General features: G+C 43.0%; 2 protein-coding genes and 1 long non-coding RNA gene across 25 annotated transcripts in view; 2 read left to right on the forward strand and 1 right to left on the reverse strand.

The window, feature by feature from the left end:
• The window catches only part of ACOT9 (acyl-CoA thioesterase 9), a 29,087-nt gene extending 26,145 nt beyond the window's left edge, over positions 1-2,942 (forward strand). For all 22 annotated transcript variants that reach the window (XM_086879899.1, XM_086879887.1, XM_023918502.2 and 19 more), the window contains one exon: positions 205-2,942. In XM_086879899.1, coding sequence (XP_086736025.1) covers positions 205-263 — 59 coding nt within the window. In that variant the 3' untranslated portion in view covers positions 264-2,942. The remainder of the gene's footprint in view (positions 1-204) is intronic.
• A 3,596-nt stretch (positions 2,943-6,538) lies between these two features.
• PRDX4 (peroxiredoxin 4) lies at positions 6,539-14,472 on the reverse strand. Of its 2 annotated transcripts, XM_086879902.1 has the most exons (8): positions 14,175-14,424; positions 12,295-12,412; positions 11,222-11,338; positions 10,553-10,675; positions 9,811-9,941; positions 8,203-8,237; positions 6,987-7,033; positions 6,539-6,663 (listed from the first exon to the last, which is right to left on the reverse strand). In XM_086879902.1, exons 1-8 carry the CDS (start codon positions 14,389-14,391, stop codon positions 6,660-6,662), a joined length of 792 nt encoding a protein of 263 aa, XP_086736028.1. In that variant the 5' UTR covers positions 14,392-14,424; the 3' UTR covers positions 6,539-6,659. The 2 variants fall into 2 exon arrangements, with proteins under 2 accessions (XP_086736028.1, XP_086736027.1); XM_086879901.1 differs by lacking the exon at positions 6,987-7,033 and having other exon boundaries at positions 14,175-14,472.
• Positions 13,737-15,895, forward strand: part of LOC111922898 (uncharacterized) — a 54,736-nt gene continuing 52,577 nt past the window's right edge. Inside the window, exon 1 of the long non-coding RNA XR_015284137.1 lies at positions 13,737-13,933. This is a non-coding gene — a long non-coding RNA (uncharacterized LOC111922898). The remainder of the gene's footprint in view (positions 13,934-15,895) is intronic.

Genomic DNA, 15,895 nt, shown 5'->3' on the forward strand with positions numbered 1-15,895 from the left:
CTTTCTATGGAACACTGGTAATTTTAATAGATGAACTACTGGAATTTAAATAATATAACAGGATTTCATGGCAAACCGCACAGACTTTATGCTTTGATGACAGTGTGGATTACTTCTTACTTTTGTCACTTTGTTTAGTTGTAGTTGCCCAGTACTGATACTAAGGTACTAATGTGGTTCTCTCTTTTCTCCACTTTATTTCAGAGTCCATGTTGTATTTAGATGGGATGCGACACTTTACTGCAGTCATGAGAGAAATGTGACAGGCACTAGGAGCTGCAGTAGCAGTGCAGCAGCGTGCTGTCTTAGCAAGAGCTGTCACCACAGGGGGCTAATGGACAGGTGTTTGTAATACTCAGAAAAAACCCAACAACCACCCAAAACCAAACCCAAGCTCCAGACCAAAACCCTCCTTTTCAGTACTCCTGTATTTGCATATATTTGGATTTTTTTATTCTTTACTAGTAGAATTTGTTGAAATCTTTTACATGCCAATGCTAGGAAAAAGAGGCTGAAAAAATAGAGTCTTAGGCTTTGGATTTATCGACTCTCTTTGTCTACTTTCACAGATCTCATTACAACCTTTGCTGTCTTGTCACCATCTGCTGCCTTTCCCTTAGTAGCTCTCCTTTTGTGTTTCCCTGATAAGGGATAGAAGTTCTGTCAGAAAAAGGTGTGCAATAAGTAGATACACACAGGTGAAGCAATTTGACCTACATTCTTGTGTAAATTAGGTTAAGGGTTATAATTCTTTTTCGAACAAGGACACATGTATCTAAGCAGTAGCAGAGGCTCAGAAATTACTGTGTGAACAATGGAAAACAGGTGTTTCCCATCACTAGGGGTTTTACAAGGTTATTGCAGCTTCTGTTTGGATGGTTTCATATTCCCTTGCAAGAAAACTGATTTTTGCAATGAAATGAGGTGGCTAGATGGTATTTTCTGGCACTCTGTGTCCTTGCCTGCCTCTTCTATTTTTTTTTTTTTTTTTTTTTTTTTAAGATATAAGTGTGAGCTCCTTAGTGAATTATTTCTCATGGCTTGGAGAGTAGAAGTCTGATTGGTGAGGCTGGGTGGGACTGAGAAATGGCTTTGTAGAACAGAACATTTTGGTTTATTAAGGACTGGGAACAAAAAAGATAAAATGCTGCCCAAATGGTAATGATAATGTTTGGTGCTGCAGTTAGGAGCCTGGAGAATCTGTGCTGGGCAACTCCCAGGTCAGCTGCTGAATGATGGGAGGATCTTTGTCCCACTGAGGGGTTGTACAGCTAGAGGACAGCTGGATTATTTATCTGCTACCTTGGTGGACTGTAGTGCAGTGTGAGTATTGTGCAGACCTAAAGGTTGTCAGGTTTACCTGTGAAGGACAGAGAACTTCCCCAGCACAGAGGGAACATCATGGTGGTCATAACTATGGCAAATAAATAACAGGAACAGAGTACTTGATACTGAAGTGCTTCTGATGTAATGGAGAAAGTTTTAATAGCCTCCAATTTCTGGCACATAAAGCCCAATTTCTTAAAATCAGGAAGCTGAGTGGAAGGGAGGCATCAACTTTTAGCAGTGGGTATGTCACAAGCATGAAATTGTATCTCTGGTACGTTCACATCCTTCACATCCTAGCTGATCAGGACATCCAAAGAGGAATTGCATTCAGGGATTAAATGGATGAAATGTGATATCTTACAGTACACAAGAACAGATTCTGGCTTTCCTGTGATGCTTAAAAATATTTTGAAAAGAGGATGCAGCAAATAGGAATTATATCAATCAGCACAGATGCTTGAAGCACGTTGATAAAATAAAGCAGCATGTTGAACTTTAATTTCTGAGTAAGAAAGCCTGAGACAGTCACAATTTGCAGGAGCAGTTTCCTTAGGTGCTAGGGTGGCATGAAGTTCATGACCTCTAGCAGCTCTTTGCTATTCCTGTGAGGAATTGTAATTGAGCATTGTAATAATCAGCATGTTACACATCAGCCTTTCCTTAAAATTCAGCTGCCATGTTGGATGAGTTAGATGACTCCAGAGGGGGCACAGGGGTATGGCCTGATCCAGAACAGATTCATGCATTGCCCTGATGGTAAGCTCTTGGTTCCTTCCATTGAGTTACACTCTTCAGCCACACTCCAGTGCAGACTCAACTCTCTTTCTTTTTCTTTAATGGTTATGATGGTTATGATGCTGTGGAGATATATAATATTTTCTGGGTTTTTCCTTCTTAAAACTGGCACTATTAGACTGACCACACAAATAAAGAACTGAAATTGTATCTCAGCTTCTTCCCCATTGTTGCAGGGATCAATGTTGACTTAAAAAAAACCCAGGAAGGCAGGAAATGAAAGGCTCTATTTCAGAACTATGTTTTACTCCTGAGTACCTTCAGGTTTTTATCACTGACCCAGTGATCCTACCCGGATCACTTTTTTATAACACATATAAGGGGATACCAAATTCATCCTCTACTGACTTTTCAGCTGCATTTAAAGATGAATTTATAATTTCTAAATTCAGCTTTTGGGAAGAGGCTAGAGAAGAGAAGAACAGGTAATAGAATATGGAAGAAGGTGTGACATCAGAATCTCTGGACACAGTGAAGAAAATTAATTCCACAGATGGAAGATACGTAGAAGAATTGGTGTATTCTCAAAGTTCATGATAACTTAATCACAAACCACAATGACAGTGGTTACAGAATGTATGTACAGCCATACAGAATGTGTCTGTGTGTGTATATACACATATGTAAAAGATACATGCTTTTCTGTTTATTGCTATATATCTGTACTCATGTATTTTTTACTTTGAGATGGTAACTCCAAGCTGTCACCCTCTCTGGTATCTTTGTTCAAGGGTGTGCATGCTGCTTTGTGCCTCTGTGTGTGTGAGAAAAATGTTCTTTGATCTCACATTTAGAATTAAAATATTTCAGCATAGTAATTCATGTTGGGTTTATGTTGCAATTTATATCCAGCCTGCCACTGCTGTAGGTGAAACCATTACCACAGAAGCCTAAAGGAATTTCTAGAAAATATTTTTATTTATAGTAAGCTTATCTATATAATTAATTGACAGTGGCTCTGTAGCAGGAAACAAATGTCTGTGCCCATTGTTTCTTTGAATACAGTGAGGAGGAGCAGGATTGCCTCCTTCTCAGTAGTGATATAAAAGGAGATTTCTATGGGATTGAATTCAGTGCGCAAAGGAGTGCCTTGTTTAAAATGTTTATATTTTTCTGTGGTTAAAAAAGTACTAAAATAACTCAAACTGCATGTAACAGCTTCTGGTAGCCCTTTTTCAAATACGGACCATTCCTTTGCAGCCATGTCAGATTTTGCAGCCATGTCACGTTTGTACAGCACTCTGGAAAGAAGTTTGTAGGAGCTGGTGCAATGTGGGCCATTGAGGAACAGTTTCAGTTCAGGAACCTGCTCTAAACTCACTGCATGCTTAATTGGTTTTATTACACATCCATTCCAGCCTTTGTCTTGGTGATACTGGTTTGATTGCTGATCCTGCTCAGGATGCATTCTTAACTAGACATGGGAGAAAGAATTTCTTCATGGGCTAGGCACAAGCTAACAGGAAAATAAAAGGGTAAACATTCAGCTTTCATGAAAGAGAAACTGGGGACTGCTTTTGTGGAAGGTGTATTTGGATGACCAGACCTGCACAGAAAATACACTGTAGCACTTCTCTGCCAGCAGAGATCCTCATCACTGCAGGGCTCCTGTCTGTGAGGCTGAAGGCACTGGTGGGCATTAGCAGGTTGGAAAGATGATTTGTTGTAAGATCATTGTGTCCAACTGTAAACCTAATACCAGTACAGGCTCCCAGCAGTGTGGTGTTTATTTTTTTGATATACTTGAGTTTGCAGAGGAAGGGGTTTCTGTGGTTGAGGAATGGGCGTAACCCAGGAAGGCTGCAGAGGGCTACATCAGCTAGTAACACCAAATATCTGTGCCATTATTATTTTCTGAATTGATCCTTCTTTGATACTTCTGGAAGTGACATCCAGGTCTCAGCTAGATCCATCCTGCTTGATGGCTTTCATCTGTGGACCTCACCACCATATATAGTTTGACAGCTGAGGAGTAGAGGGGTGTGGGAGGCTTGCCTAAAATAGCAGAGGAAGTGAGGTCTGTGTCTCATTATTAGTCATTACTTGCCTTGCAGGAACATTTTTGCTTTTTCTGTAGAAGACAGGCTCACAATAGCATCTGCATTTTATGCACTTCCAAGAGAGGCCCCTGAATGTGTATTTGTATTATACGTATATATATGTATATGTACTTTCCCTGGGGTTTGAGAAAGCAGAGATGTATGAAATTGAAGCTTTCCACTATTTTAAACCTCATGTGGAGGAACAGATTTTGTCATTTATTCAGTTGAAATGTACAATCACACGGCAATTCAAGTCATTGCTTAAGGACTATTCCCTATTTCCCTAATACTTTTTGTCCTCATTGAACTGCATTTAAAAAAAATAAAAAAAATCCCTTACCACAGGTTTAAAATGTAAATGTGCATTTATAAAAACTTTGAAAGTTGACACAGCTATGCTACTGTGACTTAAATTTGCAATGGTCAAAGCATGAAGATGGCCCCAGTTTTCTTCAGTCACTAAGTGTTCTCAGCACAGTTTTTTGTTCTTGACTCAGACTCCATACAGCTTTTGACATCTGTTGTAGTTTGCTGCTCTTGGTGCTACAGAGATACACCCTGTGGCTATGTTGCTGTACTTCACTGCTCACTGGGCTCTGCAAGGAGCCATGAGCTGGGTGGAGTGTGTCCAAGTTGTGGCTGATAACTCATCTCTGTCTTTATCAGGTGTTGCTGGCTGGCTCAGTGTCAGAGGTTCCTGCAGCTAGGAGGGCATTAGGTGTGACTGAGAGCCAGCTGGCTGGAGAGGTGGGCAAAGCCTCTGGGGAGCAGGGCACAGGCACCAGTTCGAAATGGGGCACAAGCGTTGTGTTCATTTTGTGCCTTGGGCTGCTGCTGAATATCCATGTGATAGCTGGGCTCCCATTTCTCATGCTGCAGTGGCTTGCAGTTATTTGAACATTGTGTGTTGTTCTTGTTGATTCAGGGATTGATGGAAACAGAACACAGACTAAAATTCAAGGTGATTTACATCCTAGTCATGTGAGAAAACACTTCTACATGCTGCCCACAGGTCTTTGTGATCACAGGCTGGAACAGCACGTTAGCTGCCTTTGGGGTTTGGCGTTGATCCCATTTAGCCTCTGTTAGCCTCTAGATGGGATGAGGAACTCCTTTCCCCAGAGCTCACAGGAACAGGGAGGCTGAGGCTCAGTGGAGCTCTACTTGCTCTGGCTGTGATTCCCTCTGCCCATGGAATGTGCATAGGTGTTACTTCTATCAGAGCCAAAGTGAAATGAAGCAGCTGTTTCTGCTCTGTGTCTGCAGTGACTAACATGGAGAGCTGCTCAATACTCGCCCAAGTCCACAAAATCATGTAACTTCACAGTGCAAGTGCTGGCCTAGATCTGCAGAACTGTAGTGAAGTGTCTGTGTATAGGGCAGGGAATTGTATGGTTTGGTGAGGGAAGGGGAAGTGGGTTCTCAGGTATGTGGGATCCAAACCAAGAGTAATAATATAGTGGTGCAGACTGGAGACAAAAGGTGCCTGTTGCCTTTTCAAGGATGACCCTAGTGAAAAGCTGATATAGATTTCAGTTACTGTTTTTCCAGTTGCACAGACTCTAGAATACTGTGTCAAAAAGAGGAAGAGGTGTGAAGAAGCAAGATGACATCCTCAGGAAAGGGTTCTCCAGTGCATACAAGTATGTCTTACATGGATATGTTCTTTTCCCTTGGAAGAAGAAATTCATGTCTACAAGACAAGACTACAACTACTCCCTTAAAACTAGGAGCCACAGTTAGGGAGTGGATTGGCACAGGACACTGTCCCCCACATCTATCTGTTAACAGTGTAGGGGAAAAACTCAGAAAGTGTGAAACAGAATTGATCTTATCAGCAAATACACTACAAATTCAAGCACAGAAAAATTTACTGGTTCACTATTTGAATCACATGAACTGGTAGAGCTGTGCTTTTTCCAGCGCAGATGTACTGATTTCTATAGTGTAGGGTGTGTTCTTAATAGGTGAAAAATGTTTTCAAGCTTTACAGACTGGAAATTTAAATCAGCAACTGTAACTTGTTCCTGGCTTTTAAGTTAGCTACTATTGCCTCTGGACGACAGACAAATGTACCATAACCAAGTGGCTCTTTTCTAGCTGTAGTTTCTAGAATGTGACCAAACACACAAGATTTTTGCAGAAATTAAGAAATCTATTAATAGCAAAAGTCATAAATCTAAGCCCAAGATGCCAAGTGGATTTGGGGAAGACTAAGCATCTAAATAAAACCTAAAGAGAAAACATGCATTTCATAAGAGTATTCTCTAATAACTAATGAGTACCTGTGCTTCACACAGGCTAGACTTCTGTTGAAACAATGAGCCCTTTAATGTTTTACTGCTGTTACACATTAATCAAACTCACGAAAGTACCAAAAATTAATGAAATTTTATTGGCAAAAATCAAGAAGTATGTGACCTATTTAATTCAACAGAAGCAAGCCTCAGTTTAATTTATCAAAATACTTCAGTTTTCCAGCTGGATCTGGAATTATCTGTTCAAGAAAGAAAATGAAAACGTTAGTCAAAAACCAAAGCCATGAAAACATAGCAGACTATAAAGCCAGAACAGCACAGTATTTCAAAGAAAGATGCTACTGCCAACTCACTAGCAACACTGAAGAGTAATTTATCAGTTGATTTGGTACTAGATTACTGTTCATCTCTAAAGGTACCTAACAGCAGTAGCAGAGAAATCCAACCGATTGAGGCATGAGAGAGTGCAGCCTACCAAAGGAAGAATTTTGATAGCTTGCCCCAAAAGCAAGATATTTTGGTAAATTAGTATCTGTAATCTAGAGGCTTAGAATTTACTTACAGTTCTTCCCTTGGCCACCACACTCTCATGGCTTCCTCTGGTTTGATCTAATTAAATCAAACACATTTAGAAGGCATGTCTACATCTTTGAGAAAGGCTTTTTCAACTACTCAGCTATTGTCTGCATCTTTTCCACAGAGGAGGTGAGAATGCTTATGTATTGCTTTAGATTATTAAATTGGCAGTATCTGAGCTGTTAAGATCAGCATCGTAACTGTTTTTTAGAAAAGGTACCAATGTCATGTTATCTAGGTGATCCTGGTTGTGGAGGGCAGAAGTTTTCAGTGCCAAAATACAGATGTTGGGCCAGCCAGCTCTATTTCATTTTATAGTCTTAATATCCAGCTTCCCCCCTTACGACACTCCTCTGCTAGCTTGAAAAAATTCACTCCCAGCCTCAAGTCATCCTAGGAAACTTTCACATCCACCAAAAACCATGGTTTAACATTCCACTGTTTTTTACTATCAAGTATAATGCTCACTAACTCTGCATAGAGGCTGCTGGGACCTGGTTTTTGTTGAGCCAGCTCAATAACAACAGTGCTCTGTCATCACCAGATGGTTCAGAAGGAAGCCACATGCTCAAATAAGTGACAGTTATCTCATTTGAACGAGGCAGCTCAGACCTTATTCTGCTGAGGCTCACTCTGGGCCAGGGAACACAAACAAGTTCAATGAGTGTTTATGTGAACTCTGGCTTCTCTGCCTCCAGTCACATGGAGCTCAGAAGTAACAAAGGGAGGACAATTGCACAGCAAAGCAGTGCTCTCTGCTGGCGTGCTGACAGTGGCACTGGCTCTGGCACAAACTACAGCAGCCTAGCAACTTTTATCTTTTTATTTCTTGGGTAGTGCCCAGGATCTGCGAAGTAAGATCCACCACGAATTTATATGGACAAATAGCCAAGAAGATACAACAAACTTAAGAGTTTCAAACTTTCCCTCATCAGGTGTTAACAGGAAAAAGTTCTTGATCACAGACTCACTGCTGATCAAGTGAATTTTGTTTACACACCAGGAGTTTGAAACAACTGGAACATGTCTAGTGTGAGGGAAACAATCCCCTAATGAAATCAATAGTAAGCCGAATAGTCTAAGTTTAATAATGTGATATTTACTCATGCCTTCTCACTGGAAGTTGCTAAGATGGCTCTAGTAGAAATGGTAACTAAGTGCTTGTTAGTACTATATGCATGTTAATATAAACAGTGACTTACTGTTTCACTGCCAGGTTTCCAACCAGCAGGGCAAACTGAAAAAAAAAAGGGACAAAGTTAACTGAAGTTATTTTTACACACACAGACTTTTGTGTGTTTAGTATTCTCTTTTTGACCTTGAAGTAAAACACTGTGAAGTGTCACATGTCAATACCTGAAACTATTAAATGTACAGTTTTCTTTACACATGGGATGGTGACCTAGCAGTTTATACCTGACACCATCCACCACTTCTGTTGCCTGAAAACTGCAGATGTCTGGATGGATGCCTATGCCTTGGTTTAATTCTTGTGCCCTTCTACACAAAGTACTGGCAAAGTAGTATCTGAGAATGAACATCAACTCTAGTAAAAGTGAAGGTTTGCAATACAATTCAGGTGACTACACAGAGACCTACCTTTCTTTCTTTAAAACCAAAACTAGGGGCATTTTTTAGCACAGAGATCACTTCAAAGATTCCACCAGAGACTGATTTTATTTGTAGTCTTGCTTAGGAGCAAAGGGATCGCAGCATGTGCTTACTGCAGTGTGGCTGGGAGCCCTGGGACCACCTGTACAGCTGCATATTCTGGAGTAAAGCTCTCATCTGTTCAGAGCTCTTCCTCTGAGGCTTCAGCTCAAGCAGCTGTGTCATATTTCACTGCTTTAAGTCATGCTGACAAAATGCCCCACATGCTAGTAGGAATTGTGGAGAACTGTTATTTTGTGTGAAGAAACCAGTGAGGTGTCTACAGAGGCTCTCCTCAACATTAATTCAAAACATTCAAAAGCTGGGAAAAACGTGGTGTTCTGGAAACACTGCAAATTAACATTCTGTAAACTGGCTTTGTAACTAAATGTGGGTAAATTTCCTTAGTCAGATTGCATAGCCTGTAAGCATCAGCATCTATTTTTTCAAGTCTGTACAGCACAGCAGAATAATGATTTGTACCTTCATATAAAAGTACTTTCAAATGCCTGGAGACATTGAGTTGAACTGGAAGTTAAGCTGCTAAATGTGTATTCATATTTAAACAAATCCTCAAATAAATTATTGAAAGAAATGTGAAAAAGTTCACCCCATGCTTGAACTGAATAAGAATTCTTGAATCAAAGTAATGATCTGAAGACAGTAAAATTTCTTTGCTGGGGAAAGATGATCACACAGCACTTATACAGAGTAATGGTATAGTTTCCATAGTATCACCATGTATCTTGACATGAAACAATCTCAATTACTTGTCACAGTGCCTCACTGAATGGCACAGGACAAGGATGACCTGCATCTCCTTTACTTTAGTATGCAAAAATGTGCTGAAATATTGGGCCTTGTTCTTCACAGCCTCATGTTTTGTACAAATTTATGCTTGGGAAACATCGTACATAATGCCAAAATTCAGACTAAGAGCTTTATGCTCTCATTCTCATGGATGTGAAGCAAAATGTAAATTACTATTCTAGAAACAGCCTAAGAACCTGGGACCACGAAATCAAGCAGGGCAATCAAGTCTCTTCAGTCACTGTATGAGGCCAGTCCTTAATGCTACTGAGCATCTTTCCTCCAAAAAGCTAATACAGCTTCCAGGCTAAGTAAAACAATCTTCGATATGGCAATATTCAAAAGAGCACCTTCTCCATGTTTGTCTGTGTACTGGAATGCTTGTACTAAACGAAGTGTTTCATCCACTGATCTCCCAACAGGAAGGTCATTCATTGTGATCTGTCGAAGGATTCTTTTATTGTCAATAATGAAAAGGCCTCTGTGGGGAAAAAAAAAGTGTATGTGTGTTAGGAAACAGAGTTAATGATAGCGGTGTTTTCATGCACTATTTTATGTCTGCTGGGTGGGAGGAATTTTATCTTTGCAAACACCATATAATACTCACCACCAGTAACCTACTATTCTTTACCTGGGTATCAGAGGACATGAGCAGAACTCTAGTTAAAACCAAAAAGAAGATACTTCTTTGCAGAACATAGAACTAAACTCTGAGAGGCCCTGCCAGGGGATGCTGCAGACATTAGGGCATTACAGGGATCCCAAAAGAAACTATTCTCTTTTAGGCAAATGTATTCTTTAGGTAACCTTAGTCTTGACTCTGCTTGGACCTGGGAGGTCCCTGAGCAACTGCAGTTCTGGGCAATCCTGCCCAAGGTATCTATTGATGCCTGCTGTTAAACAGGATATTAACCTTGACCCCTCTTCTGACACATTATAACTCTATTTTTTGTGTTCTTCAGTATTTGCTGCTCGCCATAAATCCCCAAGTAAAAGCTGCTCTAAAAGAAAAATTTCAAATGCTTTTTTAAATAGAAAGCAGTAAGTATTACCCCAGCAAAAACCCAACTGAACTGCAGCCCAGTGAAATACCTAAGGGTATGTCCTTGATCTTCCAAATACACTCCATAATCCTTTGAAATCTGGTGTGTCAGATCAGAAAGAAGGGGAATCTTCATTGGTCCAAGTCCTCCTTGTTTACGAGGAGTATTAATCCTTTGAAGGAAAGAAAATATAGATGCATTTCTCATAGATTTATACTCCCTACACAAGTCAAAAACTCACAAACTGCATCATTATGGACAGAAGGATTTAGTGCAAGTGACATTTTTCTGTTCTGCACACAAAGGAGATGAACAGTATTTGTGGCTTGAACAAAATGTTCAGTAGATCTTCTGCAGGTTTTGGCCACATCTGTTAATGACAACCTTATCAGTTGCATTTGCTTTATGCCAATGTGCTCATGAACTGAGACAATGGAAAGCATTTACTGGTAGTTTCATTAACATTTTCTTTTTGTATTTGTAGTATTTTTTGGACTGAGACATGGTATGTTTCAAGCAGTACACATTAAACACGCTTAAAAAGCAAAGGTACTTTCACACACTAGAGTTAAAATTTATTTTAAACATTTGTGTCAACAGCATCACACTTTCACACATTATGATATACCTACACAGGCTAAAAATCTGGGGAGTTCTGTCCTTCTCCTAAGTTGGAACATGAATAATATTAAGTGAAAGACAAGAGGAAAACACATACCATGCTAAGTGAGTGAATTTTGAATCCACAGAACATGCTACTACTTCGGTATTTATTGCTCTGAATTCTTCAATTCGGTCACTGAAAGCAATTATCTCAGTTGGACAGACAAACGTACTAGAAGATTTAAGACAAGATAAAAGTAAAAATGTAATGAGAAAGACAGTAAATTCTCTGTGTAACTTAAAATGGTGTATTTGTCATAAATTATTTCAGCTTTTGCTTATTTTTATTGCTTCTTCAAGTATCTAACCAAATGCTGCCTGACAAATTCCCACCCTCAGACTCCAGCTTAGTTACAAATGGATTATTTCTGAAGATTGTAAATCTACAGTTATTTTAGAATCTGGATTCAGACCTTGTACAGTTATGTTCTTTTAGATTTTACGAATGTGCCTGATTTTAAATACTATAAGCCACTTTTTTCAGAGAATCATACTATAATTTGTTGTTACTGTGCAAATCTGCAAGTTTTAACTAATTTGTGTTCACCTTTTTCTATTATAGAAAAACTAAAGTATTAAAGCTAATGATGCTATAATATTAGAAGTAGTTATGCATCTCTGTCCTCTTATCTTCATTTTGTGGAAAAGAATGGGACTGTCCCTTAAAAAGCAGAAATGTCTTCACTCAATCAGTGAAGTTACTGCATTCTAAATAAAGGAGGTTAATGTTAAGAGCCCTTCGGATACTACGGGATGAGCTTAATGGGAAAATGCCACCTCCTGGATACACTATATATATATCCTTTAGAAAAAGCAGATGGGATGCCTTCTTCTACTTGTAGCACTGAGTTACAGCACGAAACAGAACATAGAGTCTGCCTAACTGGGTAACTACAAAGTTGTTTGTTTTGTGTGGAGACACGAACTAGTGTCTGCAAAGATTGTGTTACAATTTTACCAATGCATGGTAAGAAAACAAATGCAAAGACTGTATTTTCTTCTGTCACTCCTTTCTTCTCTCCCAAATTCTTACCAAACTAAAATACAAGACCTCAAAAAAAGAGAAGAATTAATGAATTATGAATCTAGTGTAGCTGCACTCGGTATGCCTACAGTGCTCTTACTTACAAGTCAAGAGGATAGAAGAAGAAGACAAGATATTTTCCTTCATAATCTGTTAACTTCAGCTCTTTAAACTCTCCATTAATGACTGCTGTTCCCTCCCAGTAAGGTGCTGGCTTGGAGACTGAAATGCAAAGAATGTTGAATTAGAAGTCAGAATATAACACCTGTGTTCAAACCAAGCTGTCCAAAGACAGCTGTTCTTCCTTTTGCTTACAAAACAACCTACAGCACAGTTCCAAGATGAAACTGCTTTCCAGCTCTAAACATGGGGGTAACAGAATGATGAAGAAAAGAAGTCTTCAATAAACATACAAAGTAAATAATTTGACCAACTTGTGCTCATATATGAGCCCTGTTGATCATTGATAATCAAGGCCACACAAACCTTATCTGGGCTACCGAACAAACCCTGTGTGCACTGCCAGCACAAGGCACCTGCTAGACTGAAGGGGAAAGCTCTTTAATACTTCAGCTACTCTCATTATTTTGTTAGGAATAGCTGTTGGGAACCAGCAGGACAAAATGGTTCAAATTTACTTTGCTACTTTTTAGTCATGGAAACCTGTCTGGAATTCTGTTCCACAAAAAATATATGCCACAACATGTTTAGAGACAGATGCATAAAAATGCAGCATATGTTTATTAAATTACAATTCCTAAGCAAATTTTAACTTGAAAACAGCTGTGTTTTAAAATAATATCCCACTGAAAAGCATGACATGTATTTACAATTCCTATCAGGGATTAACTTTGAATTTAAAATATTAAAAATTAATCTGCCAGGTACTATTTTCATACCACTGTGAATCTGGAGACAAAGGACAGGGTATGCTGGAATTACAAGTTGATCTGAATACACTTGCCATGTCAAGGACATTGACATACATCTCCAGCAAATTAGGGAAAAGCTTCTGAGAAAAATACGTGGAATCTTTAAATATTATCTGGATGGTGCCTGAATTATTTGGCTCTCCTTTTCTTAGGACAATTCATAGCTGCAGAATATAGTTAGCAAGGATGTATAACAAAGACCTTCAGCTAAGGAGGGAGAAGGAAAAGATACTAAACAAAATATTGCATATCTTGACCCCTTTCTAAATTAAGGTAATTGTTTTTGCAGTTATAAACATCTGTCTGTAATAACTTACATTACAAAGGGAGAAAAATCCAAACAGTATTGGTTACTGTTTTTTTTTTTGGTTTTTTTTTTTAGCATCTGCTTGCGAACGCTTGTAACAGAACGTACGCCTGATTCAGTAAAGGAAAAGGACTTTAAAGCTGTAAATTCTCATAGGGGAGGTAACAATTTCTGTGCGATCTCTCTGTACTCTCCTGCATGACGGGACTTTGAGCAGATATCCCTGAACAGCCACACGATTACGGTGTTTGTCCCCACGTCTGTCATGTAAAGCATTTAAACCACAGCAGAGCACAGGCACAAAAGCAGTGCCAAACCCAGCGCGGTGGCAGCGGGTTACGAGAGGCTCCCGTTCATTGTTTCTGACCGCAGCGTGAGCACAAAACAGTCCTGTGTATCCCTTGAAGCGCTTCCCTGAACTCGTTCGCCATTTCTGGAACCACGGACCTTGCCGAACGCCCGTGAGACGGCGGCCACGGCACATCGACCACGATGGAAATACAGGTCTGGAAGGAGCTGGTGGGGCCGGTCTGCCTCCCCCTCCTTCCCTCTCCCCTGGCTGCCGCGGCCGCCCCGGAGGCCGCAGGCAGAGCCGGCGTGGCCAAGGGACGGGCCCGGGGAGCCCCCGCGCTCCGCCTGACGTGGCGCTGCCGCCGCCCCACACCGCGGCCCCGAGGCTCACTGCGGGCGCACCCCCGTCCCGGCCCCGCCGCTCCCCGCAGCCCCGGCCGCGCCCGGCACCTACTCTTAGCCTGGCTGAGGTGCAGCGAGTGGTCGGAGACGGGCAGCCGGGCCGCCTCCCCAGGGTACACCTGCCCGCCCGCGTAGTAATGGCACTGCTCGTCCCCGCGCTGCCGCGCCGGGCGCGGCTCCTCCGCCTCCGCTTCGCCTCCCAGCGCCGCCGCCAGCAGGAGCAGCAGCAGCGTGGGACACCGGGCCCCGGCCCCGCCGCCCGCCTCCATGTCCCGCCGAGTCCACGTCCCTGCGGCGCGGCGAGGGGAGGGGAGGCGGGGAGGAGCTTGGGCCTCACACACTCCTGCCGCATGGCCTGGCCGGGCCGGGGCCCGAGGGGCTGTGCCTGCGCTGCACAGCAGCGCCGGGCCAGGCACAGGAGCCCCGGCCCGGCCCCCCGGGGCAGAGCGCAGGAGCCCCGGCCCGGCCCCCCGGGGCAGAGCGCAGGAGCCCCGGCCCGGCCCGGCCCCCCGGGGCAGAGCGCAGGAGCCCCGGCCAGACACGGCCCCCCGGGGCAGAGCGCAGGAGCCCCGGCCCGACACGGCCCCCCGGGGCAGAGCGCAGGAGCCCCGGCCCGACACGGCCCCCCGGGGCAGAGCGCAGGAGCCCCGGCCCGGCCCCCCGGGGCAGAGCGCAGGAGCTCCGGCCCGGCCCCCCGGGGCAGAGCGCAGGAGCTCCGGCCCGGCCCCCCGGGGCAGAGCGCAGGAGCCCCGGCCCGACACGGCCCGGCCCCCCGGGGCAGAGCGCAGGAGCCCCGGCCCGACACGGCCCGGCCCCCCGGGGCAGAGCGCAGGAGCCCCGGCCCGACACGGCCCCCCGGGCCCTGCCCCGTCCGCGGGCGCTGAGCGCGGGCAGTGACCGCGGGGCTGCGGCCTCGTGCTCCGGCCTCGGAGGGAAAACGGGGAATTTTGTAGGTGTGTAGAGAAAGAGGGGAAATGTACACGTGTGTGTGGAGAGAGCGCGCACGTATCCGGAGCGTGTGATTGCAGAAGGAAACTATGATTGTGAGAGGCCTCTATCTGCTATCATCTCTTATCTGTGGCAGCGTGGGTTCTGTGGGCACGGCACCACTCGCGGTTGTACCCAGCCATGCCAAGTGTGGCTTGTGCATTCTGGTCTCATGAACACAGGAAATGTGGAAAAGGGTACTGCCTTAGGCCCAAAACCTTGAATTGTGCTCAGCTGGGCAGCAGCTCGTGAATGGGCACCAAGTATTTCGCATCGTGACTGTGTAACAGCGTGGTTAGAGAGAAATGAAATACTAAGTGCCTTAATTCACAGAAACACAAAATGGTTTGGGTTGGAAGGGACCTTTAAAGATAATCTATTCTAATACCCCTCCAATGGCAGGACCATTTTCACCTAGATCAGATTGCTCAGAGCCTCGTCCAGCCTGACCTTGAATGTTTCCAGGATTGGATCATCCACCTCTGGTCAACCTGTGCCAGTGTTTTGCCACCCTCATTGTAAAAAATTTCTTACTTATATTTAGTGTTAACCTACTGTTTTGTAATTCAAAACCGTTACTCTTTTCCTATCACAATAGGCCCTGCTAAAATGTCTCTCCCCATCTTTCTTATAAGCCCTCTTTAGGTACTGGAAGGCTGCTCTAAGGTCTCCCTGGAGCCTTCTCCAGGCTGAACAACCCCAGTGCTTACAGAGGAGATGCTCCAGCGCTGTGATCATCCGTATGCCCCAGATGCCTCGGTTCAAGTTTGCCTTGTTAGAGATCAT

Source organism: Cyanistes caeruleus, chromosome 3 (genome assembly GCF_971803275.1).
Source record: "Cyanistes caeruleus chromosome 3, bCyaCae1.hap1.1, whole genome shotgun sequence".
Classification (NCBI taxonomy): domain Eukaryota; kingdom Metazoa; phylum Chordata; class Aves; order Passeriformes; family Paridae; genus Cyanistes; species Cyanistes caeruleus.

What these genes read in the sequence shown, in the direction of transcription:
- PRDX4 (XM_086879901.1), bottom strand. Translation starts at nt 14,391, where the DNA reads ATGGAGGCGGGCGGCGGGGCCGGGGCCCGGTGTCCCACGCTGCTGCTG. An exon ending in GCACCTCAGCCAGGCTAAGA is followed by an intron (nt 12,413 to 14,174) that starts GTAGGTGCCGGG and finishes TTTGCATTTCAG; the next exon opens with TCTCCAAGCCAGCACCTTAC. An exon ending in CACAGACAAACATGGAGAAG is followed by an intron (nt 8,238 to 9,810) that starts GTGCTCTTTTGA and finishes TTTTTTTTTCAG; the next exon opens with TTTGCCCTGCTGGTTGGAAA.